The 27,053-nt window shown below is 48.7% G+C and overlaps 1 protein-coding gene across 1 annotated transcript in view; it reads left to right on the forward strand.

Annotated features, from left to right (window-relative positions):
* The first annotated feature begins 1,309 nt into the window (after window positions 1-1,309).
* DIS3L2 (DIS3 like 3'-5' exoribonuclease 2) overlaps window positions 1,310-27,053 on the forward strand; it is a 188,494-nt gene continuing 162,750 nt past the window's right edge. Inside the window, exons 1-4 of the mRNA XM_032193590.1 lie at window positions 1,310-1,349; window positions 3,578-4,287; window positions 21,295-21,453; window positions 21,752-21,894. Of these exons, the coding sequence (XP_032049481.1) occupies window positions 3,597-4,287; window positions 21,295-21,453; window positions 21,752-21,894 (993 nt within the window). The 5' untranslated portion in view covers window positions 1,310-1,349; window positions 3,578-3,596. The remainder of the gene's footprint in view (window positions 1,350-3,577; window positions 4,288-21,294; window positions 21,454-21,751; window positions 21,895-27,053) is intronic.

Genomic DNA, 27,053 nt, shown 5'->3' on the forward strand with positions numbered 1-27,053 from the left:
TCTGGTCCTTCTGAGTGGGATGCTGCCTTTGCTGATGGCATCCCAGCATGTGGGGCGATGTGATGGTCCTACTGAAGGCGTGTTTCTGCCCGCCTCCTGTGGTCCCCACAGCAAAAGCCCTCTGCTTTTGGGCAGCTCCCTCAACCAACCCAATGGCAGGACACAGAGCAGTCTGTGTCTGCGTGACTACCATTGGGGCTTCCCCTTGAGCAGCTCCACCTCAGCGCTATCACCACGGCTTCGTGGGGCTCAGCATGCTGTAAGCAGGGCCTTGGGTGTGGTGTATCTGCAGGAGGAGTGGGACTGGCACTCGTGGGTTGTGCATTGCAATTGGCCTCTAGAGGGGACCAATGCCAGGTGCTGCGGGCACCAGTTGTCCCCTTCCCAAGTGAAGGAGCAGCACGGCCTGCTCAGACCAAGGTTCCTGCTGAAGAGAAGACTGAGCAGAGCCTTTCTACATCAGCCCCTGCTTGCAGACACGCTTGAGGTCCCTTTGGACCACCCTGTGCGTGCTCTAAGGGGCTGCTCCAGGCAGACAGCTCAAACAGCAGGCACTGGGGGTGCCAGTCTTGCTCAGAAAGACTGGTTTCTCTCCAGATTTTCATCGGACTGCAGTTCTCTAGCAAGCCCGGTGTGATTTTCAGGTAACAACAGGATGACCGAATCACCTCTTCCCAGTCAGGGAGACGCTGGCTCTCCCTCTGCTACAAAACCCTGCGGCATCAGGAAGAGGAGGGAAGCGGATGAGCTCCTGGCCTCATCCTTTAAGTGCTTATCCTTGAAGTGCTGCTCCTGGCCTCATCCTTTAAGTGCTGTCCCCCCCCTGCGCGAAGCTCTGCCCCATCCTGGTGAGGTGCCCATTTGCTTGGGTGCTGTGGTGCTGTGGGGCTGGGGGGCTCAAGGACGGTGTGGGGAGCTGGGATCGGCTTCTCCTCACAGATAAATAGTGATAGGGCTACAGGGAATGGCCTCGAGTTGTGTTGGGGGGGGGGGGTCAGGTTGGAAACGAGGAGACATTTATTGTAAAAATGAGCGGCTGGGCACTGAGATGGGTTGCCAGGGGAGCTGGTGGTGGCGTTGCCGACAGCGGGGGCGTTTCGGAACGGCTGGACGCGGTGCTTGGGGCCACGTTTGAGCGGGTGACACTGACACGAGGGGGACACTTGGACCAAATGCTCTGCGAGGCTTCCTGAGGCCCCGTTCCCAAGCCCGCTTCGCTGGGCGAGGCCTTGTGAGCCGCGCCGCGGCCCGTAGGCCGCCTCCGACCCGGAAGAGGACGGCGGGGGAGGGAGGGGAGGGGGGGGGGGCGTCGGGACATTTAAACGGCGCGGAGCGGCGCGGGGCGGCCGGTGAGTGCCGGGAGCGGGCGGGGGGCTCGGGACGGGGCCCCCCTCCTCACCCCGAGGGGCTGGGCACGGAGAAGGGCCCGGAGCCGCTTCCCCGGGGGCTGTCGGGTGCTGCGAGCCCGGTGGCGGAGCCGTCCCGGCCGCCCCCCCCCCCCCCCCCCCAGGTGGCTCCCTCAGGGGTGCGAGGCCGGGCCCTTAAGGGGGGGTCCAGGCAGGGCCCTCAGGAGCCCCCCACCAGGTTTTTGGGGGAGTTGTGGGGATGGGGTCAGCGTGGGGGGGCTCCACAGCCAGCCTGGAGCCCCCCCTGCTGCCCCTATGGGTGCTCCTCGCCCCCCTCTGCCCTCCCTCCCTGCCCTGGGTGGCTGCCCTTGGGAAGCAAATAGCCCAAATGTGATGTGCAGGGGGTGACCCCCCCCCTTTTTTATGTCTGTGCTCCATTTACGTGGCTAACGCTGCGGAGGCGAGAGGCAGGTGTTTGCTCTTTGGTGATAGATAAAGGTGGCAAAGTGCTGTCCGCCCCAGCCTGTGTTTGGAGAGTAGGCTCGCAGGCCCTCGTCAATGTTATCTGCCTCTGCTCGGCTGGCAGCTGGTGAAGGTGACGTTAGAAAGAGGGCCCTGCCGGAGACCTCCCCGCGCGAGGGTTTTGTAACAGCAGGTCAGTCTCTGAGAAGAGTTTAGCTATTGGCCAGCGCCGATGGAAAATCTTAGGAGCGAGAAGCACAAACCACACAAAGAATTTTTCCTATTGATTCAGGGATTTTTAATTTCTGCTTTGTATTGTGAAGGCCATTCACATCCGTGCTCAATTACTTCAGCAAATCGAGGCGTAACTCGCGCTGCTTCGCTGGAAGGGCCAGAGCAGGCAGCGAGGAGGAGGAGGCAGCTCCACAACCCTTCATCTCCGCCAGGTGCCCTGTTCCCAGGCAGTGTGTGTCCACAAGAGGCTGCGTGGGGGCTCGTCCTCCGTGCAACTGCAGCAAAAGGGAGCTGAGAGCTGGCTGAGGGCGAAGAAAAATTCCACCGTGGTGGGAGTAAGGAAGGGAACATAAATTTCTCTTCTGCTGAACTCTGCGTTCTGTCCTGCCAACGCTCCTGTGCTCGGAGAAGTGAAGAAAGAAAGGTTTCATGGGCAGTGTCCTTTAGTTTAGCTCTGAGCCCGGTGCCTTTCAGTTTTGGCATAGAAAAGGTGACAGCGCGGCCTCGAAGTTCTCGCCGTAACAGCTGGGGTGAAATTCAGCTGTTCGGCTTCAAACGTGCCTCGAAGGGAAAAAGGCATTTTTATGGAGCCCTGCAGGAGACAACAGTTGCACTGGTGTACATTAACCGTGTATTTTATATTCCTCTTTGGTGTTAGGTACAGCAGAGATCATTGATATGTCCTATCCGCGCTTATAATTTACATTAATAGGAGCTGAGGACAATTTACTAGATTGTTTCACTCCGAGAGCTTAAAAGCTAAAGCAGCTCAAAGGGGATTGAAAGCCTGATCTACTTAAGCTCCGTACTCATGCTGCAAAGGTGGAGGGCTTAACATCCCCTGCAGGTACGAGAGCTGAGAATCACTGAGAATTATGGGCTCTTGCAAGGTCCTTAGTGGTGTGAGGGAGTTTAGTTTATATCAGTCACAGGGGGAACAAGTTTTTGGCAAGAAAGACAGGCTGAAATGGTCAGTGTTGGTTTTCGGAGCACATGTTCTGTATAATCCACTAGAGTTCCCCACTGTGCAGGTGAGCTAACAAGCGATACCTGATTTTTACCGCAACCTGTAGGTACCTCAGCGAGGCTGCAGTTATTTTCGAAGGCTTCAAGTTGGACATGACAAGGTTTTAGTTCTGACAACCACTGCACTGGCACATCTGGCTGGCTGTCAGTTACTCCCTTAATTTAGCTGGGCTGTTGAAAGGCAAGGAGGGGAGGATTAAAGGAATCAGTCGTATTTGGGGTGTCAGCACTGGGACAAAAGTCCCCGTTTTGTGAGGCTTGTGGGCAGCTATGGCTTGCAGGCTGCGGACACTCAGTTACCAACAGTGGCTTGGTACAGGGCAGGTGTTGGCTGCAGTGTGAAACCCCGTCCCCGCAGCGGAGCAGTTTATCACCCTGTGGGATTTCTGTGAAGGCCAACACGTTCTCACTCACTAAACATTTGCCTCTTATAGCGTAGGCAATTATTTGTCATTCTGTTTCGAGAAAATGACCCTTCTTTTCCCCTGTGTTTGTTTATAACTCTGAAGTCTGGCCCTTTGCTGCGCTATGGATCCTCAGGGGCACGTGCGAAGCGCTTCTGCCCAAGGTGCCAAGGAAGGAGTAAGCAAGCCCGCCGTGCCGCAGAAGAACGCGTACGCTCGGCTCGTGCAGAAGCACCACAGCGGCCGATTCCGGTCTTACATGAATCACGTCGCGCAGAAAATGCAGCTGGAAGACGGCACCTGCAACGACCTCAGCTTGGACCTGGACCCACCCCTGAGGAGAGGACTGGCGAAGGAGAACCTGGCCAGGAACGGGTTGAAAGCGCACAGCTATTCACCAGGCAGAGCGCCTCACCTGGAACAGCCCGGGCCTGGGGGACTGGAGAACGAGAAATCCGTCCTCAACAGGTGTTCTCATCGAAAAAATGCCAACGTTCACCTAGAAGGAGACTTGGAGGCAGAGGAAGACTGCTACGTGCACCAGCGTGGAGCTGCAGGCGACTTGTTAAACGCGAGCGACGCCCCGGGTGGGAGAGCGTCGACCGGCCCGAGGCACGGCGCAGCTCTGCAGAGGTCGTCTGGTTCTGACGAGAAGGATGAGGAGGACACGTGGAGGAAGAAAAACAAGAAACGAGGCAGGTGTCCTGCCAACACGGACCCGGCAGCTGGGCACTCGGGGACTGAGCAGTCTGGCGGGGATGTGCTGGCAGCAAATGCCAGGAAAAGCAGTCACTTGTCTGCAGGCCACGTCCACGGTGAGTTCGATCTAATGACCTGCTTGGTCCGTGTGCTGCAATTACCCTGGAATTGAATGTGATGGTTTAGTCATGAGGGAGTTAACGCGAGCCAGTTGTGCTCTGTCTGAGTTAGTCAGCCCTTAGTTACCTGGGGGTGGCTTCGTCCTGCTTTACAAGTCAGCCATGCTGCATGTGCAAATGGCTTCGCGTGGAGCCAGCCTGGCGCTGGCAGGGCCTGGTCCCCTGGCACAGGCTCTGTGAATGTGGCTGTGCTGCTTCCAGGACCAGCGCAGGACTAGGAGAGCCCAATTTCTGTGGGGCAGGGTCCAAATTAATAAGGCTGCTGGATCTGAGCTGGCTCAAGGCGAAGTCACAGTTCCCTCTGCGTCGCTTCGTTGGATCTGGAGTGCTGCTTAGCCTCTGTAGAGCGTCCAAGCCTGTCTAATACTCAGGGGCTAAGATGCCTGTATAATATCTAATTCCTGATACAGGGTGTTGACTCTAGTAAATTTTACTGGTAGTAACAAAGAGAATACATCTTGCAATCGTACAGCGAGTGCCTCTTAAATGCAACGGTCAGGGCAAAAAGCCAACTTACAGAGATAAAATTCTTTATTAAAAAAAATTCACAGCATTTACAAGCAGCCGAAGCCAGGCAGTTTAAATTTGATCTCCTGATGTAATGGGTTAAAACTTCCTCTGAATGATATTTACGGTGAAATACTTGAAATAGCCTGATCTTATGAACTACTACTGGAGGAACTCATAAATGTCACTGCATTAAATTCTCTGTAACAAGTAGAAGAGATCAATTTCTCAGCTGGGTACGAGGGGCCCGAGGTCTATCACAACGTTTGGATTTGAAATCAAGTAAATGTTTAACTGAATCACTGGCAAATCTGTGCCCCATCAGTCAGGAGTGGCAAGTAATACGCTTTTTACAGGGCTTGCTGTATTTTTGGAGGCTGTGACAGCAGAATTATGTGCTAGATTATGTGCTAAAGTTGGTAAACTTTCATGAGTTCTTTCAAGACGGATCATAATTAGACACTTAACACAAGCAGATTGCTGACATTTATGGAAGAGCCTCATTTTTGGGAGGGTTTTTCTGGTATGTCTCATGGTAACAATTCTGTGCTTGTTATGCTGGCTGTTGTACGGGACTCGGCTGCCTTTTACCCTGCCGCGAACTAGTAGAGACTTACTTTTGGACAGTAGGGAAGAGCAGCTAAGAGATTCCATGCTGATGTTAATTAAGACTAGTTAGTTTGTTGGTGTGAGGTGCTGCACTTCTCAGAAATCGAATTTGACGCTGTGCCAGCTAATTGCACGGGTACGGCCGGTGGCCTGAGGTGCGGTCCCAGAGCTGTCCGAGCTGATCTAAATCAGGGCTGCTGTGGGTCCAGGCTGCTCTTCCTTCCATTCTCTTCCCTCTGCTGGTTCAGGGAATCAAAGCCAGCAGAAAACGACCTGCCAGGAGAAAAGTAAATAGCTTCTGCGGTGAAGCTTGCCTGCTGGTGGCACGGGCTGTCACTTCTGTGGGAAGGCGTGACCTGATGGCACCTTGCCTGGAGTATCCCCCTGATGGAAAGGGTCTGGGCACCTCTGTCCAGCTGTTACTCTGCTGTGAGAGCTGTGTGCTGCAGCCACTCCGTGCTAGATAGACGGGCTGCTCCCTGGAGACAGCCTTGCTTTAGGTGCTGCAGCTTTGAGAAGTGTCCTCAGGCTCGTCTGGTTTTCTTGGTTCCTCATCCAAAGTCAAGCCTGGCCCCTGGAGAGGGCATCAGGTCCTCCTGGAGTAAATGCAGGGCTTATGTCCAACGCATCACCACATGTTGATGCACTAATCCTTGGTGAGGATTTCTGCAGGAATACGTGCATTGTAAATCTCACCAGCCACAAGGTTTTGTATTTTTAGTGTCCTTGCCACCCTGAAGGATCAAAGTAAACTTCTAAACCAACTCTGAAAGTTGGCCCGAATCAAGAAGTGTATTCAATGGGACATGTCTTTCATGGATTCATTCTGTTCAGAGCAAACTTCGGTGGTTTGTGCATTATTTTCTGTGATTCTTTGAAGCTGCTTTTTAAATTTCTGTCTTTCTGCTGTGAGAGAAGTGATGTGATCAACCCTTCCTACCCCTCGGGTATTAAGAAAACAGAAACACCTGTCTAAAGAGGAGAAGCATAAAAAGATATTTCAGTGGATCAGAAAGGCTGCCCACCACAAGTAGAGGAATCCCAAGTCTTAAGAAAATGCTTTTGTAAATCAAAAGTCCAAAAGACTTACAGCTGTAACAAAGAAAATGATAGTCGTCTACGTGGATTTTCATTTAAAATAAAAGTACCCTGGCTTTCCGAAGTCAGCACCTGCAGTTCCCTCCTGCTTTTCTGTAGAGTGAGGTTTACAACCCCTTTGAAAAGCAGCTATTTAGAAACTTGGTGTGGAGACCGAGAGCAGAAAATGTTGGCCATCGTGTGTTTGACCTCTCAGGTGGAAAACTCACACTGCTGGGAAGATTATTGGGAAATTATTTGCTTAAGTGACACCCTTCCTTTTCTTTTCCTTGCGTGCCTCCCGAGCCACCCTCCTGTGTAAGTTGAGACTGGTCACACTCCAGAACACTTGCAGGGGCATGAAAACAGTTTCCTGGGGAGGAAAGAAAGAGGAAAAAATAGATGTAATTTGATTCGGACAGATGTCTTTTCTGCTCAGTGTGAGTATATTTTAGTACTCCCGTTGAAGTGAAATAAAGGTTTAATGCAGGCATTTAAGTAGAAGATCTCACACATCACAGTGCCAGATTAATATTTTCCCACTTCAAAGCTCGTCTGTTTCTCTTGATGCCGATATAAGTCAGATTCCTTTGCAGAGGCAGGTGTCTGGTTTGATCAGTTTAAATCAAGGCTTGTGAAACTCTGGGGGCAAGAATTGCTTCTGTCACAGCAGCGAGGCGTATCACCTTTTCAGCAGTGACATTTCCTCACAAATTAACTCTGCTGGGCTGTAGTAGGCTTACCAAAAGGCTCTTTGAGCTAATCTCAAAGCCAAGCATCCCTCTTTAGATTGCTTTGTTTCATTGTCCTCTTCTTAACAGCTCTTCAGCTCAGGTTTAGCCGTGGCCTAAAACTGAAAGCGCTAAAATTTAAGGAGGAGAAGGGCTGAAAAACCCCTTTGAGTGCTCTGTAGAAGGCTTCAGGCAGCGAGGAGCAGGTCCCTGTTGATGTCCTTCCAGTGGCGCAGCAGTTCCTGCGGCCCTGGGGGCAAGCAGAGAGGTTTGTGCAGCCCCAGCAAATGTCACGGACCCTGGAGCTCGCTGCTGGCGATGTCCCTGCTAATTCCAACACCTTGTCTTATTTGGGGGAAAACCCTGAGGTATAAACTGGTCAGAACTGCTCTCTGGCTCTCCCAGAGGGAGCTTGCCTTGTTTACGATCCCCCTGGTGCTTTTCTCCGCTCGCCCAGAAGCGAAGCCCACGAGTGCCTCTGGAGGGCTGCTTTGCAGGAGGAGCTCATTTGAAATTGCACTTGGTTTTATTCCCTGTCGTGATTGCCGTTGTCATTCCGCACTGTAAGGTCCCCAGCCCTGTCTTGGAGGACAGAAATAATTCTGCAGCAGGTAATTAGGAGGCTGGCCATGGCAGTCCCTCCTGGCGTTGCAGATCGTGCCTGTTTTTACAGAGTGCTGCTCTGTCAGCTGCTCGTCCGGCTGTCCTGACATATCGCCCTTAAAAAGTAATGAATGGTGGGGGAAAAGGCTGACTTGGGAGCTCTGGCTTTGGGTGAACTTGAGGAGCAACATGCTGAAAACTTGCAAATAGCCCTGTCCTGGTGGGAGCTGTAATTAGCAAATGGAACCTGCCACTTATCAGCGAGGATGCTTCGTCACAGCAGGCTGAGACATCCTGTTACTCATGAGGCTGGCTCCTTCTGCACCAGGCCTGCTGTTTTTTCTTCAAATCACTCTTTTCCTCCACCTCGTCTGGTGCTCAGGAGGTGGTTTCCCAGCTGTGGAGCTGGGATGCAGGCTTAGAGAAGCATCATCTGGCTTTGTGCAGTTGTGTGTCCTCAGGATCTGCTGCATAGCTCCTACTGGCGTGTGTGTGTGTATTTGTGTACGGGTCTCCTATAATTGCTGTAAGATGTTGCATTTCTCAGAGCTGCCTGAAAACAAAGCATACTTTGGGCTTTGTAAAAATCCCAAAATAACTTTGTGGGATGAAGCAAGAAATGCAGATTGAAGCAACACACCAAAATGGATGTGGGCACCCCTGCGCCTCGTTTTCGTCTCTGTTCGGAGAAATTCAGGATCCGTCCTCTCCTACATGGCCAATTTATTTTTCCTTGGTTAAGAGATGTCTCTGCTGTGACAGCATGCCCCTTGCCTGCTTTCCTGCTTTTGGGGCTTTCAGCAGAAAGTCCTGCTGAGCTCCCACTGGCTTTGTAGTTTTTAAGCTTCTGTACCAAGAGCTAAACTTTGCTCTTCTTTTGGAGCTTTTCCACCTCTCCCTGCCCCAGCTCCTCAGCGTTGTGCAGAGATTTAGCGGAGGTTGTCACCATCTGGATTGCCCAAAGAGCTTTGCGTTGGGAGCTCTGGGTTTGAACCACCCTTGTCTGAAAGGTGGCACAGCGGTGGAGCTCACCTGGGGTTCACTGTAGGGGACCAGCAGTCTGCCTTGCTGCATGTAGGCACAGATCGCAGCTCCAACCTCTGCGAGCATAATTGCTGTGAAGCCTCCTGTTCTGAAGTTTCTGAAACCATAACGAAGCAGAAAATCAGTCAAAAGCGTCACTTTATATTATGATGCTTATAGATTTTCATCTCATGCGATTTCCCTGCTTTTTTTTTCCCTCAGTCTCCAATCCTTTAGGGTCTTTGGGTGTTAAGATTTCCCTAACAAAAAGTTCCCTTAACAGAACGTCTTTCATGAAGTCCTCTGGGTTGTTTTCTGTTTTTTTGATCAAAGGCTCTAAGGGTTTTCCCACTTCAATCTGGCATTAGTCATCAAAATCTCTTTTCAGACAGACCACTGCCTGATGTTTCTGTCATAAAAGAGCTCAAAACCCCCCTTTTCCTTGAGGACAGAAGCGCTGATTCTTCCTGCAGCATCTGTCTGTCACATGCCGGTGGTTGAGATTTGTATGGCTGCTAAGTGAAACTTCGTCTGAAATACCTGTGATGCATCATGTTATTGGTGAGTCCTTTAGAACAAGCCCTGTTTTAGTAGGGGCAGGAAGGCTGCGGCCGCTTTCTGAGTTCATGTGCTCCTCAGCCTGTTTGTGGGGGAACGCTACTGATAGTCTGCTGGTCTGCTGGAAAAATCCCCCCAAAAAACACACCAAAAATCAAGTGTCTGCGTAAGAGAAGTGCCCTCCGAAGGTGGGTGCAGGGGGATCTTTGGGAACGCCGTCCCCTGACCACGCTCAGTTTCAAAGGACGTCAGGAGCTGCAAGAGCTGAGAGGGGGGCGGCTGTCGGTGCTGAAAGCTGGGGTGGGACAGGACGCTGGTGCTCCTTTGAAGGCTGATCGCTCTGAAATGAGTTCAGATTTTTCAGATACACCGTCTCCAGCTGTACCTGCTGCCGTCCTCCTTGGGAAGAAGACCCCCACCGACCACCAGGTAGCCTCCTGCAGCTGCCCTCACAAAAAGCTTTGATGTAGTAGGCACCTTGCCTGTCTGTCAGCGTCAGCAGCCCCCCGAGAGGGAACAGCCAGCTCCTGGGTCACGGCATGCTTTGTCTGAGACCGTGCAAGATTCCCGTGGCCCCTTCTGATTTACTGTTTGTCTGACGCTTGGCATTTATTTGCCTGGGCTGTGATATTTAACCAGCTTGGGCAGCTTCCACAGAGGAGTGTCTCTGGCAAGCAGGCTGGTGTTTAGCGTCGTAGCTTGAAAAAAAAACCCAACGATTGTTGCTGTTGGATGGAGTTGTTGTGTTTGTGGCTGCAACCCTGACATTTGCAAGGTTCAGCACAGGTGAAGGAAATGTCTTGGAATGGCTTTCCTGCAGGCTCGATGGGCACAGCTGATCAAGAAATACCGGGCTTAATAAGATGCCAAAATCCCAGGGCTTTTGTCTTGCCATCATCCAATGCAGCACATTTTGTATTTGCCTTTGTTTCTCTGCTGGAGCTTTGAAGGAAAAACGATAGCTGGGAAACCTTGCAAGGCAAATTTCAGAGCGTTGCTTTTTAGCGGCGAGCCTTCCAGTTCTTGCGTGGAGAAATTCAGAGCTCAAGAATGCTGCTATCTCCCTGTCTGGCACCCGTAAATGTGAGCCAGCGATGGAGCAAAGGCCGGAGAATCAGCTCAATAAATGGAGAATGCTGGTTGCTGTGGAAATCTCTTAAATGCAGCTAATCTTGCCAAGTCTAATGTAGTGTTTAGGTGATGTTAATCATCGTAATAGGATATGGGAGGGAAGGGAAAGCTGGATTTACGGTATTGCCCCATCTGAGAAGCACTGGAGAGATAGGATGCTCCTTTCTCTAATGGTTCAGCAACGTCATCGCGAACATAAATTTGGGCTGCTTTTGATAGGAAAAATGCTGCATTCCTGAAGCTTGTGCAACGAGCATTTTTGGCTAACATCAGCTCTAGTATGTGAGTTAATATCTGATGCATCCTCTCCTGGGGAGATGAGATCCTGCCGTGTAGAGTCTGTGGGTTTGGGATCCCATCTGATAATCGCTGTCTGTGCCCGTCACCAGAGCCCTGAGCGCGCCGAGCTGCAGCGGGACCAAATTCTGTGGCAGGAGCCCTCGCATCCAGCAGCAAAGCCTTTATCTCCCTGCAGCAGCATCCTTCACATGCCAGTGTTCATCAGCAGAGATGCTTCTTACTGTTGACTTGCTTTTTTAAACTGTTTTTTCCTTCTCTAGCTCCAATCTCTGAAATTAGGTGTCCATCGTGTAGCTCAGACTACTGGGTCTGTCCGCGTGATGTCACTCCCAGGAAAAAAACCCACAGTGGGTGACTCCAGGAACTGATTTTAAATTTTAATTAGTTTTCAAACCGTTATTCAACTTTGTCATCGTTTTCTGTAGCCAAGGTTGTGTTGAGTTCCCTCGGTGTCAGTTCCTTCTGGGCTGGAGCTTGGTAGAATCACAGCCTGGGTGTAATGGCTTGGGAGCTGCTTGGCTGCACTAATTACCAGTTCTCAATTTATAGCCGTGTTTACCAACAGGTGTGGCCGGTTCCTACATGGTCGCGTTCTGCCCTGTGCTGTTTCATACTTCTGTCGATGATCAGGAAGAAACCACGCCAGCATGGCCGAGAGTTTCTTGGGAGCGTTGAGTAATGGGGGCGGTCACTGGCAGCAGGCAGAAGAAAATCCATGTCCCGGGCCTGCGCAGAGCCATGCGAGCGGTGTGAGGAGCCCAGTGTGGGAAGCAACAGCTTGGAAAAAAAAAAAAAAAAAAAAAGAAGTTTGGAGCTTTTTGATGGATTCATCAGCTGAACATCCCCCTCCTGTGAAATGTGGCCAAGAGGGTAATGTACGAGCATGGGAATTGCAAGATGGAGTAGGGGCTGCGTGTGTCTTTGGCACGGCAGCAGCAGCAGCTTCGGGAGCGCTGCGTCCTGTGGTGATGCCCTCTGTTCGGGGAGGATGGTGATGAATTGATGAATACTCCGAGGAGGGCCACGAGGAAGATTAAAACGCCGGGATCACGAGTGACTGATGTGAGGAACCCTGCTTTACTTATCAAAGAGATGCTTGGGGGAAGGGAGCTCTCAGCAAATTGCCTACATGGGGAACAGATGTTCAATAATAGGCTACTCAGTTGAGCGGATTATGATATAATGCATCTGAGGCTAAACAAATCCAGGCTGGAAATAAAGCACAATTTAGCAGGGAGGGTAAATGACCACTGGAACGGTTTTACCAAGGCTTATGCGATGCGGGCTCTTGCTGGCACGTTTAAAAGCCTTGATAAGAAACGCTCCCCACCCACACCCCAAAGCGTGCTGCAGTTCAAACATGACTTAATTTCGGAAAGCCCTCTGTCCTCTGCTATCCATGGGGTCAGCCAGCCACACACCCCAATCAGCTCCGGCCTCTTCAGACCATCTCCAAACCATCTTTACCTCGGGTCCTGAGGCAGGACACGCGCTTTGCAGCAGCCATCAGCAGCTGATTGTGATTCCTCTGCAGGCCCTGCTACTGCCCAGCTCTCCGACCACTGCTTGTGGCTCCCGTGGCCGGCGTGTTGGTGGCCAGCCCTCGCCCTCCCACCTCCAGCCCCTGCTCCGCGAGGTGCTGTGGGCTGCATGTCCCTAACTCCCTCTTGTGGGGAAATCCAGGCTGTGGAGAGCTGTAGCTTGGCTGGGGCAGGATGGAAAAGATGCTGGGATCCACCGCGTAAAATGATGTCTTCAGCGACAAAAATAAAAACTTGCAGGGTGCTGAAGGAAGATGTCAACGCTGCAACCCACAGATGTTTGGGGCAGCTCATGCCTTGGAGACTACGTCCGGCTTTCTATAGATAAAAGCTGGCAGCAATAATGCATTTTGTTCCGTTTGTATGTTTTTTAAACGTTTTTTTCTTCCATAATATTAAGGGCCATGAACTCCGTACCTAATACATCAAGCGGGCAGCACGGGGAATGGTTCCTCAGCAGGTTGTTTTATTCTGCAGCACATACGGTAACCTCGGGATATGCATGGAGCTGAAAGCAGTCCTTTCATTTTCGGCTGTTAACATCTCCTAGTGCATTAGCACCTCCCGACAGGTGCCTTTCAAAGCCTCTTGACTTCTTCTGATCTTCGAGGAGCTCGCTTGAAGCCCGGGGAAATCAAAGGGAGAACTTCCGCGATATTATGTTTTCGAAGCGTTTTTTTTTTTTTTTTCTTGAAGCGTTGAAGGAGCCTGTTCGCGTCGTAGCTGGACGAAACAAAGAGCCAAATGTCTTGTGGAAGACGATTTGGGCGAAGGGGAGGATTGGGGGCCGTGGAAGCAGCCCTGACCCACATCCCGAGGCAGGAGTGGAAGCCTGGAGGAGCGCAGTCATCAGGCGGGGTAAGGTGGTGAGGAGGTCACGGGCAGGGTGGAGCAGGTTCACAGAGAGTCCTGAAAACCAGAAGAGCTGTATCCCCTCCCTGACAACGCCGCTGAGCTGCCGCACACAGCTGGAGCACAGTAACTATTTTGATAAACTTTTAGTCTATTGCTACTAAATGAGTTTCGTCACCAACCCCCAGTTCAGAGCCTGGAATGGTTTCTTTGGCTCTCGCGCTCGTAGTATTCCTACAACACAAACCTCGCTGAGGAATTGGATAAAGCTGCAATTACTGCCTGAGTTACCGAAGGCAGAGTCTTGCAGGCATGAGGATGCTTGGAAGTGTTTTGCGAGAGGAAGCACAGTGTCGCGGGCACATGATCTTGGCAGGCGGGAGCAGTTTCCACAGCATTGTTTTCTGCAGCAGAAAGAATCCATTGTGCATTTTTCTTCACTTCATTTTTTTTTTTTTTTTTTTTTTTTTCCCCCTCAGAGCACGGGCCCTTTCAGAAAGCCAAAGTCAGCAACACCATTTTTCATTTTCCCTAGGTCCATATTGAAACCGAAGGGCGTACAACACAATAGCTGCGACTAAGCCCGTGCAGCTTAAAGCAAAGCAGCGGTGGCAACGGGAGCTTCCCACCACGCAGAGTGAGCTGGGCACGAGTCTGGAAATGGGCTGCTGTCTCTGCTCCTCTCTCCTTCGTATCCATGCATGTGCCACTTCGTTTTTTGCTACCTCCGTCTCTCAGTGGGGATGTTTCATCAACCACAGCCTGTGGTTCTCCAGCCTGTTGGTCACCGGCTGGGGTGCAGGACACTTTGACCCCACGGGGCCAGGATTTGCTTTGTGCTTTTTCCTTCCACCCTTCTGTGCAGATTTTGGCAGACTTCCTGCCGAAAATATTGGGAGAATCACCCTTTCCAGGGAGGCAGGACGAGAGCATGCTCCAGCTTTGTTCCCGGGTGTGCAGATGGCCGATGGTTGGACCACATCCCGGCACGTTAGTGCAGTCGTGCTGGTGGGTGAGCTGCTGGCCAGCACGGCTGGGGCTGCTCTTACTGGTGACCAGTTGGGCTGTTGCTGCAGGAACTGGTTTGCTTTGAATGGCTTCTGAAATCATGTTTCAGAGGTGTGAGCACGGGCTGTCTTCTCGCTTTGTTTTGATTTGTCTAGACTCTGGGAAGCTTGGGTTTCTGCCGTGGCTGGGCCCCAGTGGCCCGTCGTAATGGGTCAATTAGTGCAAACTGGTGGGCATGGGAGCGAGGCCTGGCAGCCGAATTTCAATACATCATCCCCTCAGTTCAGGACATTTGCATATGATTTGCATTTTGGCCGAGCCCACGCATGTAAATGTAGGGCTGCATTGTTTCTCTTCTTTGAATGACTGTTTAATTAACTTTAAACTTAATTATGCAATCCGCCATCTGCCCAAATCCCTATAGTGCTGCTGTGTCACCGTCCTCTTCTGCCACGATACCCCCTTTCCTGGAAATTTACCTACTTTTAAATGAAGATAACATCAGATCTCCTACATCCTCACCACTTTAGGAGGACCTGTGGTCGTGTTGTAGGATCTCCCTTCAGCTCTGTGGCGCAGTCCTGGATTTTTTTGGATTGCAGTGCAGCACGGGAGTGTTGCAGAACCATCAGTTCGGGATTATTTGGGTTTGCTTCATCAGAGATCTTTATTTTTTTGTGGTAAGGAGAACGTGCTCTCAGCCTTTCTCTTAGCCCACAGGTTGAACATTTGACATACTGCCTAGCAGGCTTATCTCCAGAAGGTCTTTGCTGCAACGGAACCTCACCGAACTGATACCGTATCTCCAAGCCTTTCCACTCCTAAATCTCGAATGAATTCTTTCCCATGACATCCTCCTTTCTCCCTATTGCTTTGTCTTTCATCTTGAACCTTGAACCATCGGCTTTATTTAACCTGTTGCTGTAAATGCATCGAGGTGGCTGTGGTTCGAGGCTCTCGGGGAGCTGAGCTCCCTCCGATCCCGAGCACGGGCTGGAGTGGAGCTGAGCTCACGGGGAGCGTGGTGGGTGGGTTTGGGTCCTGTTTGTGTTGCTGGGCCACTCGCTTGGCATTTTGCTCAAGATGCCGTCCAAGGAGTATCCTTTTTCTTCCTGGTACAGAAGTCTTTCTCTGAACAACTACACTAACAGCTGTCTTTGTGTTTTTCCTTCTAAAACGAAACAGAACAAAAAAGTACTTGGCTGTTACCATTCGCGGGACATTTAATCTCTTAAATCCACAAAATATTTTTGAAAACATAAATAGCTGGTTGCTTGTGACCTGTCTGCGACCAGTGTTTTTATTGTTGTAGCTCGCGTTTGAGATCTCTCTGCTGGTGTTTGTTGTTTTTGCCCGTGTGAGGTCATCTGCTCCTGGATGTTGTAGTGGTCATTGAAGTGCCTGGGGTATGAGTTAGTCAGTTCTATGAAATGGCACGTACTGGATGTTGCTGGTGCATTAGAAGCTAAAAACAATTTAACAAATGTGTTTCAGCTTTTGAATGTTGAGAGGGGAGGGAGCTCTTTCGGAGGCCCCGTTGAGCAGCAGAATATATCAAATAGCTTTTACGTTGCCTGTTTACACCTAGGAAAGGGGAAGATGTGGGGATCCTAGCAAAACCTCCCCGATGTTAAGGCACTTTGTACCGACAAAATATGCTTTTGCTGGTAGAATTTGTTTGATTTTGGAGAAAGAAATGAGTAGTTGCCTGGTACAGCTGCATCAGCACTGGGATCTGGGATTTTTGGGTCGCTAGATGTCTTCAAAACCAGGCAGGGTTTCTGTAGGCTGAACTTTCATTCTGGGATTGTTAATGTGCCTGGATACCCATCAGCTTCCATAGTGAAATAAAGTTGCGGGCAGGACTTCCTGGCGAGTAGCAAAAAGCATTCGTTTGCTAAAAGACAGAATTTGGCTTCTAAAACTTGGTTTGCAAGCTCTGCCAGGAGCCCAGGGGCCAGCTTGCACTTGGCAGTTTGTGAGCTGGTGCTTGGGGTTGTGGCGTGGCTGGATTCTTTTCTTGGGGTCCCTACTGGGGATGGGAAGGAACACGCTTTGTTTAGCTTAACTGGGCTGAGACAGGAGCACAGGGTTAGGCAGGGGCTGGCGTTGGAGCAGTTCTCCTTGCCTTTAGTGGGTTAATCCCTGAGTTTTGGGGTGGGCAATGCCTGGGTCACCACGGGTAGCCTCCGTGCCGTGCCTTCTGGCTCATGGGTGTATCCTTCCAGTGGCTTAGTAACTGCATAGCTGGGCTCTCTTGAAGAATTAAATGTCAGGGAACCTCTTGGAAGGTTTGAAGGAAATTGGCTTAAGTCATCCCAACGTGTCAGCTCTGAAGCGAACCATTGGAGGAACACGGACAAATATTTAGTAACCATGTGTTGAGAGCATCTCATTAACTGATAACAGATTGTTCTATTGCATGTTATCAGTTCTGGGCTACGCTTCTGCTTCTTTTCATGCTCATACTGACTGGATAAGCGATGGTATTTGAAAGATTCCTTTGCACATGCAGATGATGATCTAACACCGGGGAGCAATGGAAAATCCCCTTAGCGATGGCAGAGCCAGCAGGAGTGGTGATGCCCACTCCTGGGTGATAACATAAGTAGTAGGCAGAAGTATTTAGTGCTGAAAAAGTTCATAATAATGGGGAATATAGTTCCCTTCAACACCACGTCTTTTTTCTTAAAAAGGGACACATCGAGGTGGCTGTAGGTGGGGTGGGACCCCTGAACCCATGGGGCAGTTTCCAGCTAATGCCGACGTTTTGGCGCTCTCAGGTGCTCCTGTCCTTGCCAGGAGAGCTGGGTTGGGGACAGCTGGATGTGCAACAGGAGGTAAAAATGGCGAGTGAAAGTAGATGCCCTTTGACAGGAGCGGGATTGCCATACAGAGGTGACTATGTTGGGATTTACCTTGGGTTTTCAGGTAAAACCAGTTGATGCTGGATCCTGGCTGAGCTGCATCCGAGGAGTCATGCATGTGCTAATGAAAATTCAGTAAGAAACACTTTCCATCTCTGTTGGCAGTAGTCAAACAGCTTGCCACGTGTTAGAGGGCAGTTGGAAGCGTTTTAGTTTTGGCAAGTCTCATTTAGGATCTTGATTGTTTCTTATAGGAAGTAATATGCAAATTTTAGTATAATAATTAAAGACTCCCTGGCCTTGCTAAGTTCACGTTTAGTTGAACATATCAGTTGATTTAGTTGACCATCTAGTTGATCAACTGACTAATATAGATGTGAAATTAAATGCAGTAATTTCCTAAACCTAAGCTATAGAGCGATTTTGCCAGAATTATGTCAAAATAAGCTAAACTGAACCATCTAACCGCCTCTTTTCCTGTAAGGCTGATCAGATCATTCTGGGAATCTGCCGTGTGCAGTTTTTTCCCCAAGATGAGATGAATAGATAGGCTGAAAGATCAAAAAGCTCTGTTGCACAATGTCGCTGCGCTGAAGTGGAGATGTGGTGAGTGGGGCTTGGGTTCTGGGTCCCAGCTGGAGCCAGCCTCTGGCTCCATCCCTTCTGCTCCTCTTGTGGTGCCTGCATCAGAGTAAAAAGGGAGTCACTGGTTGTGGGCCAGTCTTCAAGCCACCCACTTCTTGTGCCTCTCCTGCCATGAAGGTGGGAGCTGTTTGTTTCTCAGAGTGCTCCCTCTGGGCTAGATTTTGGTGTTTCCTTGCTGTGCGTGTAGAACTGCTGCCTCCTCCTTAGGTGCTCCTCTGCCACCCTTTGTAGGGAGCCTCCGTGCCCGGTATCTAGGCTGTCACAGCTAAAATCTCCCCCCAAGAGGACTTGAGGTAGGGAACAGTCTGTCCCCTTCCCTCAGATTGTAACTCCTGGTAATTCCTGCTGACGGCATCACGCCTCTAGAAGTCCTGGGGACTGCAGCCCCAGAGCAGCTCCGAGCCATCCGCGCAGCCAGAAGCTCGTACCCAACCACCTTGTATTTGCTGTGCTGTGGGGGCATTCGTGTTTTGGGTTAGCACTGCATGCACTCATGCTCTGCACTCCAGCTTTGAGTGGTTCTGCACGTGCACAGTTTGGTGCTTCACCACCCCAGTTGGGATCTATCAACCACCCCCAGCTTCTCCACTTCAGTCTCACTTCTACTGAAGTTTAAAAAAAAAAATTGTATGGTATTTGTTTCCTTATTTTTTAAGCCATCGAATATTTAATGCCTAGAATGCACTACTGCTTCGTGTGACATCTCCTTATCCTAAACTTTATCTTACAAATCACACGACTGTAACAAGGCAGAAAAAGCAGGCATCCTGCCACACCTGCTGCTGGAATAGAGTTGTACCAACTCCATCCCTGCAGTAATTTCGGGAAGGATATTCTCAGTGTACCCCACACTATCTATCGAGTTTTGTCCAGTTACGTTTTGCATTGTAGGATGATGTCTGGTTGTCCATCAGAATATTAATGCTGGGCAGCAGGAAAGCTCATGGTGAGAAATATTTCTAAGTTGCAGTGTGAAGGGACAGGTGTATAAAAGAGGGAAATACTGAGTCTGGTTGAAACAGATGGCAACCTGTGGTTTTCTTTCCCCTTTAAAAGGAGAAACACGAGCAGTGACACTGGTGGGGAATCAGAGGCGTTCCAGTTGAGTGCTAATTGTGACAGTTGTCTGTGGCTTTGTAACAGGGCTGGTTTTGTTTAGCTCTAAATGTCGAGGCCAACGCGGTCAGATATTTATCCAAAGTGGCTGCGTGTGAGCCGGCTTTCAAGCCAGCTCCGTTGAAGCACAACTTGGTCGTTGGAGCACATTTTTTCTCTGGATTCGTGTCCAAGCCTGAGTGAATGAAGAAGAAGACTGCTGAAGAGCAAACCAAAGGCTGAGCGTTGGAAGTGTGCGAGTGCCTCTGGTGTCTCCTCTGGTCTGGTGTTTCCCCTTGGCACAGAGAGGAGCTGCTCCGTGTCTTGCTGTGGTGCACCGCTTGTGGCAGTAGTGGCCCAGGATTTTGGGAAGTGACAATCCTCGGCCACCTCTGGCTCTCAGCTCACTTGCAAACTTACTAGATATTCCTGCATTTTAATTTTCTTGTTTTTTTTTTTTTTTTTTTTTTTTTTTTCTCCAGCTCCTCCATAATTACCTTCTAAGATGTAGCCTTCTCTTTACCCCAAGTTCTCTAATCTGTAATAGTATTTTTGGCGACTCGCTCTCATAGAAACAAGGGCTGGAGAGGACCTTGAGAGCTCGTGTAGCCTCCTACCTCAAGGAAAAAAACGCTCTTTCAGATGGGCTCTGACACACATCTGCCTCACCTATTTTTAAGGACCTCCAGTGGGGCAGGCTGCGTGACCTCGGTGGGTCTAGGGCCTTGCTTTTTTCAGAGTTTGCCTAAGATCCTGCTTCCTGTTCTCTTTGCGGTATTTAGGTGAGGTTCCTTCATCAAAATGTCTCTGAAAAGCTTCTCCAGAGCCAGCCGTGTTGCCAATTCAAATGCTCTTCTCCTCAGATCCCTCCAGCCTCTGCTTTTATTTTAAGTTTCTGTTATTGAACCTAATCCCTTGGCCCTTAGGGCAGCTGCAAATCAGGCGTTTGCAAATCAAATGGTTTTAGTTCCGTGTAACGGGGTCTGCACAGGTAGCATCGCCTCTCGGGCACCCGTTGAAGCCTAAATCTGCAGTTGTGTTCCTGTCCTGTCACAGCTGCGGCCTCCCTCGTGTCCTCTGTGAGAGCACATGCAGGGAGAGTGCAGCGGCTGATCACGTACAGAGACCAGGCTACGCTGCCCTTATCCTTATCCTTACTCAACACGTAGGTTCCCTCTTTATTTCAGCATCCCGTCTGAGCTCCTGCTGTGGCATTTGATCATTTTGGTGGGCTGGCCTGAGCCAGCACCTCACGCTGTCCCGCTTCTTGTCTTGGTCTCTCTTGAGTTAGGAGGATCCCTCCCTCCTCCTGCTGATTTCCCCGTTGTTGTATGTGGAAGTTGCTTTGTCTGTGACCCGGTGAAGTAGCAGATTTCTCTTATTGTGCTGTATATTTAAACCTCTCTGCTGAAGTAGTGTTTTGTTTACCCTTTCTTCCCGCTGCTTCAGCTTAATTCCATAAAGCGATTTCTGGTTTAGTTTTTGAAGGGTATTGTGCGTTTTAAAAAAAAAAAAAAAAAAAAAAAGAAATTAAAATAAATTGCCTTGTAACTTGGCTAGCCCCTTAGCAAATAAGTTGGCATTGCACGTTTTCTGACTTGCAGGTACAAGCTTGGACCCAGGGAGCGTAGCCAGGAGGGGCTGGAAGGCAAAGCTGTGATGACATGTTCAGTATCCAGGTGGAGGGCCAAGAGGGCAGCTGCACGGCGCTGGGTTGCATTCCAATGTGCTGATCCGTGGAACAGCGTTGGCATACGCTTTGGAAGCTGCTGCTTGCTCTCCTGGCTGTAGGGAAGGGTCTGAGGTGATGGCAGGGAAGGAAGGGGTGAGTCTTTGCAGAATATTTTCATACGATCGCGGCCTGTTCTGAGCAGGCTGGGCATTCGGAGCCCTGGCATTTCTTTGCGGTGTCATCGTGTGCATTGCTGCCTCTGGTAGCTCGAAAGTTAATTAGTACAGGGTGGGTTGTTGTGATTTTTTTTTTCTCCTTTTTCCCTGAACTACGTAATTTTAAATGCAAGTTGCAGGGAAGTTGTATTTTCTCACTATTTGGGGGCTTAATGGGGTGGAGGCAGGGGCTTTGGAAACAGTTTAACAATTTCACATTTTATACGCTCTAATGAATTTCCCAGGATTTTGGAAGGGTTGTATCCAACTTGAATATCGTAATTTCCAGAGGTTCGTTTGTGCTAAAGTTGGTGGTGGATTAAGAGGCACGAAGAGCCAACAGATTACAAATGAGCTAATGAAGACATCGTTTCTTTTGGATAAAGAGCATGACTCACAATTGTGACTTGTACTGAAGCACTGCAGACCACGAGGTTCACGAGGACCGTGAGTTGGCAGTGGGCTTCTTCCCTCTGTCCTCTGTTATTTCAAACTTTTGTTTGATTTCAGGTGCAGAAAAGAGAGGGTTTGCAAGGACCAGAAACAACTCTGAATCTGCAAGAGCTCCACAGAACTTCGATAGGAAGAGACAACTCTCTGAATCGCAGACAGAAACAATGAGCAATTCAGACAGCAGAATAAATCCTAGACAACTGGGAACTCCCAGAGGTATTAAAGAGTGCGTACATGCTTCAGGAATAAGCTGCCTTGAAGCATGTGCTAAGCGCTATTAAAAGATGGGCTGGGATGAATGCTCTTAACTCTAAAATGAGCTGTAAAAGGCTTAATTATTTGTAAAATGTGATCATTCCAGGATTTTCGGTGCTCTGAAGTCGGGTGCCAGTATTTCTAGGCAAACCCTTTGCAAAAAAGTTCAAGCTCGAGTACAGAGCCCTTGTACAGCTGCTGTTAAGATACGTAGATAAGTTTGAAGGACAAGATAACTCTTATGAATTTCTGTTTGCAGGAGGATCCTATGCTGCTGCCCCGACATCAAGCGATAGAAAGAATCGAAATAAACCCACCCGAGGGAGGAAGAAGAGTATATTTGAAGCCTACATGTCAAAGGAGGATGTTTCAGCGGGACTGAAAAGGGGAGAGCTAATTCAGGTGCCTAGAACATAGAATGACCATGCTCATGTGATAAGTCTGTGGAAATCACAGGCAATTGTTGGAAGTGAATGCCAGCTAATTGCATGACAGGGAATTGATACACCGCTTGTACCTGCTTTCTCTGGAGGTTCTAGAAATGGGGTGAACCTTTTTATGACCAGCTGCAGTACAGTTTTTGATTTGATTGCAGATGTTCTGTAAAATTCCGGATCCACAGTCTCAATGAATCGGGGGGATGAGCTGCTAGCCACAGTAGTGGTTGTTGTGGAGACTGTTACTTTTACCAATGACAATCAAAAACATAGCAGATGCTCGCAGCCTCTATCTTTGTCAGTGTAAGTGAAAATGAATAGCCTTAGCAAGATACTTCTTGCTGAAATTCCTCACAAAGTCATTAATTAGTCCTTGGCAGTGAGGTGCAGATGCCTTTTCTTCCAGATGTACTCTTGTCAATCTGTTTCTACCAAATCTTCCCAGAAGTCTCCCTCCCACAAAAAAAAGGGAGATATGCAGGTAATGCTGTGGTCCCTGAGGTCTCGTGGGGCTGTACTTACCACAGCATTATGGTAAAGGGTTATAAACTATGATACAGCCGCCTAAATTAATATCAAATGGGCATAATTTCCTATGTGCTCCATTAAGGTCATAGGGCTGCCCCAACCTCTGATGACAGCATGGTTACTGAAGTGAGGCACAGATAGTAGATGAAGCAGAAGAGCACATCACTATTAGAAAATCAGTTGCCTGTGTCGTTTTGGTTCTTTGCCTTGAACAGCTAGCAAGTTCCCATTTTTCAGATTCTGTGCCCATCAAAGATTGGATTTGTTGCTTCCATTTGGAGCAGCACAATTGAAGCCATAAGTAGGCAGCAAAATGTGGGGTTGGACCTGCCATTTCTGTGATCCAGCTTACCCACAAGAGTTTTGCATAAAAGCAGGCAGGACTGAGGTTCACTGAGGTGCAGGAGAAGAGGAGTCTCCTACAACAGCAGCTGTAATGGTCTTCATCATGATGTAATGCTCAAGACACACCCTGCACCCCAGTGAGGTCAGATTGGCTGGGGAAAAGGCAGGTGGAAGTCAGCGAGGGCATGACAGACACTCATGCTGAGGCATCATTTACCCAAACACCCACTGGTGCACTGACATTTAATTTGTGTTGTAATGCTGGTGAGGTTGATATTTTCAGAGCTGCAAATGGCATTACCTACCTTTTTGTTTGATTTCTTATTATAATTGTGTAGTAATTCTTGCATAATAACATAATGGTGTGATTTCTGCTGTGTTTTGAGGATTCCACATTTAAGATAGCCTAATTCCCTCCTGAAGAACAATCTGATCAACTCTTAGCTTTCAGAAAAATGACTACACAGCATATCCCTGCTAATTATCAGTGTGCCCCTCTGGGCTGCCCTGGCCCCAGGTCAGTGCCTTTTAAAAAAATCTTGTGGGCATCCACACTGGGAAGCAAATGGTGAGGGAAGAAATGGCAGCCTTGAGCTGGGACTTCCTCTCATTTGATTTGAGATGGCTGCAGTGGCATACAGCAATGACTAAAGGTTTTGCTTCACCATCAGGAGTGCTTTTGGTACCTGTTTGGTAATGCAGCCTGACAGCATTAAGTGCAAATAAGAGTGTGTAGACTGCTGGGAAGGTCGACTGCAGCTGCAGATGAGGCACATCAGACTATGGCTAGCACCTGAGAATCCCAGCGGGGTACTAGGTCCCATGAGACCTGTGACTGCATGTTATCTGGCAAAAGAATCCCCAATTCTTGGAATTGAGTGGTGTCTACTCCAGGTCATGTGCTGTGTGACTCTAAGAGTCATATGTACTTTCTTAGGCTGTAGCTGTTTTCCTTTCACCCAGTTCCATGTCTCAGGGAAACAGCTGAAGCTCTACGATTTGTATGTAATCATTTAGGGCTGAGTGTCACATCATGGGCATCCCAGCTCTGTATCTCTCATTTTTAACTCATTCATCCTCATCATCTCATCAAGACCATTCATCACTGCCACTCTGAAGAGGATATGTGAGATCTTGAAAGTACTTTTAGTGAATGGACAAATATTCAGCACTGCTCTGTACAGTGGCAAGAGACAGTCAATAAATGCCCGTTGCATTAATCCCCAAATGCAGGGCATTCATCTGGCATGGTAGCCTGCAAAAATGCTCCATGAGAACCTGCAGAAGAAACGAAACCTACTGGCCTGAATATGATGGTCCTGAGCAAGCTTGAGTGCTAGCCAGTCAGAAGCACCACTCTGAGCAGGGGAGTCCCCTGGAACATCCTGGAAACACTGGGTCTGGCTGGTGTGAGAACATCAGAGGTGTCTTAGAGAGGAGAGGCCCTACTGTGAGCTCTGAGGATGCTGCTGTGCCCTGGCAATGGAGCAGTGCAGCTAAATGTGCCTGAAAGCCCAAACTGCTGGCAGATATGGGAGATCTCTTAGATGAAACACAAGTGCCATGAAGATTAAGCAGCCCTAAATAAGGAAGAACAAAAGTGTATCTTTATGGGCACCGATGTCTGTCAATAGTAATAGTCTTAATGACTTCTGGTACCGTATCTGACATAATTCAGTTTTCAGTAAGTTGCACGGAGAATTGTGCCCTGCGGGATTCGTGGATTCATTTAATCAACGGACATGTGCAGAAGTGTCCTTCCACAAGATAAGGGGATCTGAGCACAGGTGCTTAGGAGCGCCTGGACTTCCCACTTCCCTGCCCATAAAGCTGTCTGCAGTGAGCAAACACCAAGCGTATCAGGCTAATTGCAATCACAGAGGCTGCTCTGAAGGCAAACAAGATTGAATAACTTCTGCGTAGTTACGTAAGCGGATGGTGTTGGCCGTGCACAACAGATGAAGTCAAGTTGTGCATTAAGGAACGTTGACCCAAAGGACCGTGATCATCTTGCGATGCGCCAGCCAGAACCTCATGTCTGCTCCACGCCTCCAGTGTCTCCCAGACCCTCCCTGCCGGGCTGCTGGGGTCAGGCGGAGTGAGTACACACCATGCAGAGGCTCTTGGGCTGTGTTGCCATCAAGAGGATGTTTTTTTTCTTGGAGAGCTGTTCCTTTGTGCGTACGGATGCTGGGGTTTCCCTGATTTTTGTGGGTTATTTTTTCCACGTTGGCCTTGGTAGCAGGCAGGTACTTGAACCCTGACTTTTTTTTTTTTTTTTGACACACAAAAAACATTTGAAGCATGTGTGTTACAATACCTCTTACAATCTGCTTGATTTGAGATGCTTGAAGCTTAGTCTGAGTATTGCCTGTCCTGGTTCTAGCAGAGGAACTTGAGAAATCATGACCTTTTTGTATCTTGCTGGAGAAAGTTGAGGTTAGAAACTTTTTTTGGCAACTCTTTGTGAAGCTGACTGGAATCATCAGAAAGTGTTTTAGAAACCTTCCTCCAAACCTTTTTCTTCCTTTTCAAAACAAAGGCCCTACTGACATAAAAACACTGATAAATATAGCAGCTATTATTCGTGAGCTATTGTAAAATAATATAACATTAGTGTGACATCATGAGACTCTGCAGCCAGATCCTCACCCCCGAATACACATATGAGAACAGTTGTTCGTTACAGATGGGGAGAGTGACTGGTTCCAGATATGATATCACAGCGTGAAATGTACAACATTGTAAATAGGATTTTCATAGGCACAGATAATAGGGCCCATCTGCTTTCTAAGATAAATTTTGGGAGTTCCTTGCTTAAAGGAAAGGGCTGAAGTATTTTAATGCTACATGACGTAAGAATTCTAATGCTGATCATAATTAGGCAGTGGTGCATATAAAATACAGAGAAACCCACTAAGCTGTAAGCACGGTAACACATTTTTGTGTGTGTTTGCCTGAGCTGTGCGTCCGTGTTCATGTAGCTCCTTTGGTGCCTTCTGGGCCACGGGCACAAAATGTGATTTTTCACGGGCATAGTGGGCATTTGCACCTGGCTGATTGACAGCTGTCCCAAACTATTCAGCTGGGTTCTCCAGAGTAACACAAGATATCCCCTCGTCTGCTTTGTGCTGTTGGGTAGATGCTGGCGATGGGAATTATTTGACTCACTGTCAAGCAGAGCAACCACCCGTGTTCATTTTCTCCTTTCTCTCCATAGCAGCTTCTGTTACTAAGAGAGTGTTGGTTTTGATAGCTGATTGTGGGAAATAATGGGGGAAAAGACCATGGGGAGATTTTTGTAAAGTATCATGAGGCATCAAGTATCCCCATGGTTGTTCCTAATGTGTTTTTTTTTTTGTTTGGTTGGTTGTTTCTTGTTCTGGGTTGTGCTTGCCATGTGGCTAGTGTGCTCATTAGTATTAGTTACATAAGGCAAAAATTAAAACATCACAGCAAAGTACTCAAATAATGCCTCAAGAATATAGAATATACAGTGCTAGCATTAAAACTTAAGCAAACTTAAGCAAATAAAAACAATTTAACCAAACTTAAGTAAATAAAAACAATGAAAATCTTCCTAAATCTGCAAATTCCTTTTCAAGGCAGCAAAACTTTCACATGTAATCAGTTTTATTTTCCTGTTGTCTGAGTGTTTCCCAGAATAAAAAAAAATAATTCCTGGGAGAGGTTCCTATGATTGCTTAACTCAGAAGCACAAATGGATGGAAACTGCTCATACAACAAATTGGCTGGTGTTATTTCAAATACACAGATGGAGAAAGTTTTAACTTTTCATCACAAAGCAAACACCTGCATGAAGGCAGCTATCTAGTTAACAAAGCTCTATTTCCATAAGAATTAAATACCGTCAGTTTTAACTGCAGCCACCTGAATCTCAGCTCCCAGGACCCTCTTAGGATGGGAATCACACTTGCATAGCTTGTGACTCCTTGTTTGGCTCTCCCTTTCTCTTGGGTGGGCCTGACTGCGAGGAACTGCTTGGTTTACTTTGGAGGGATGATATGAATTTGTTGCAGGTGACTTGAACTTTGAGCTGGAAGGTAATAAAGACAAAATGGACAGATGAGAGTTTCAAATGTGGTTAAGATAGACTGACTTTGAAAGCGTTTAAGCAGAATTTAATGCTCTAGACCTGAAATGTTTGGTTTTAGAAAATTATTTTGATTCATCTATGAAAATGTTCTTTATCATGGAGTTATTGCTAGTGTCTGTCTGCAGGAACTGCCT

Source organism: Aythya fuligula, chromosome 9, assembly GCF_009819795.1.
Source record: "Aythya fuligula isolate bAytFul2 chromosome 9, bAytFul2.pri, whole genome shotgun sequence".
In the NCBI taxonomy this organism is placed as follows: Eukaryota; Metazoa; Chordata; class Aves; order Anseriformes; family Anatidae; genus Aythya; species Aythya fuligula.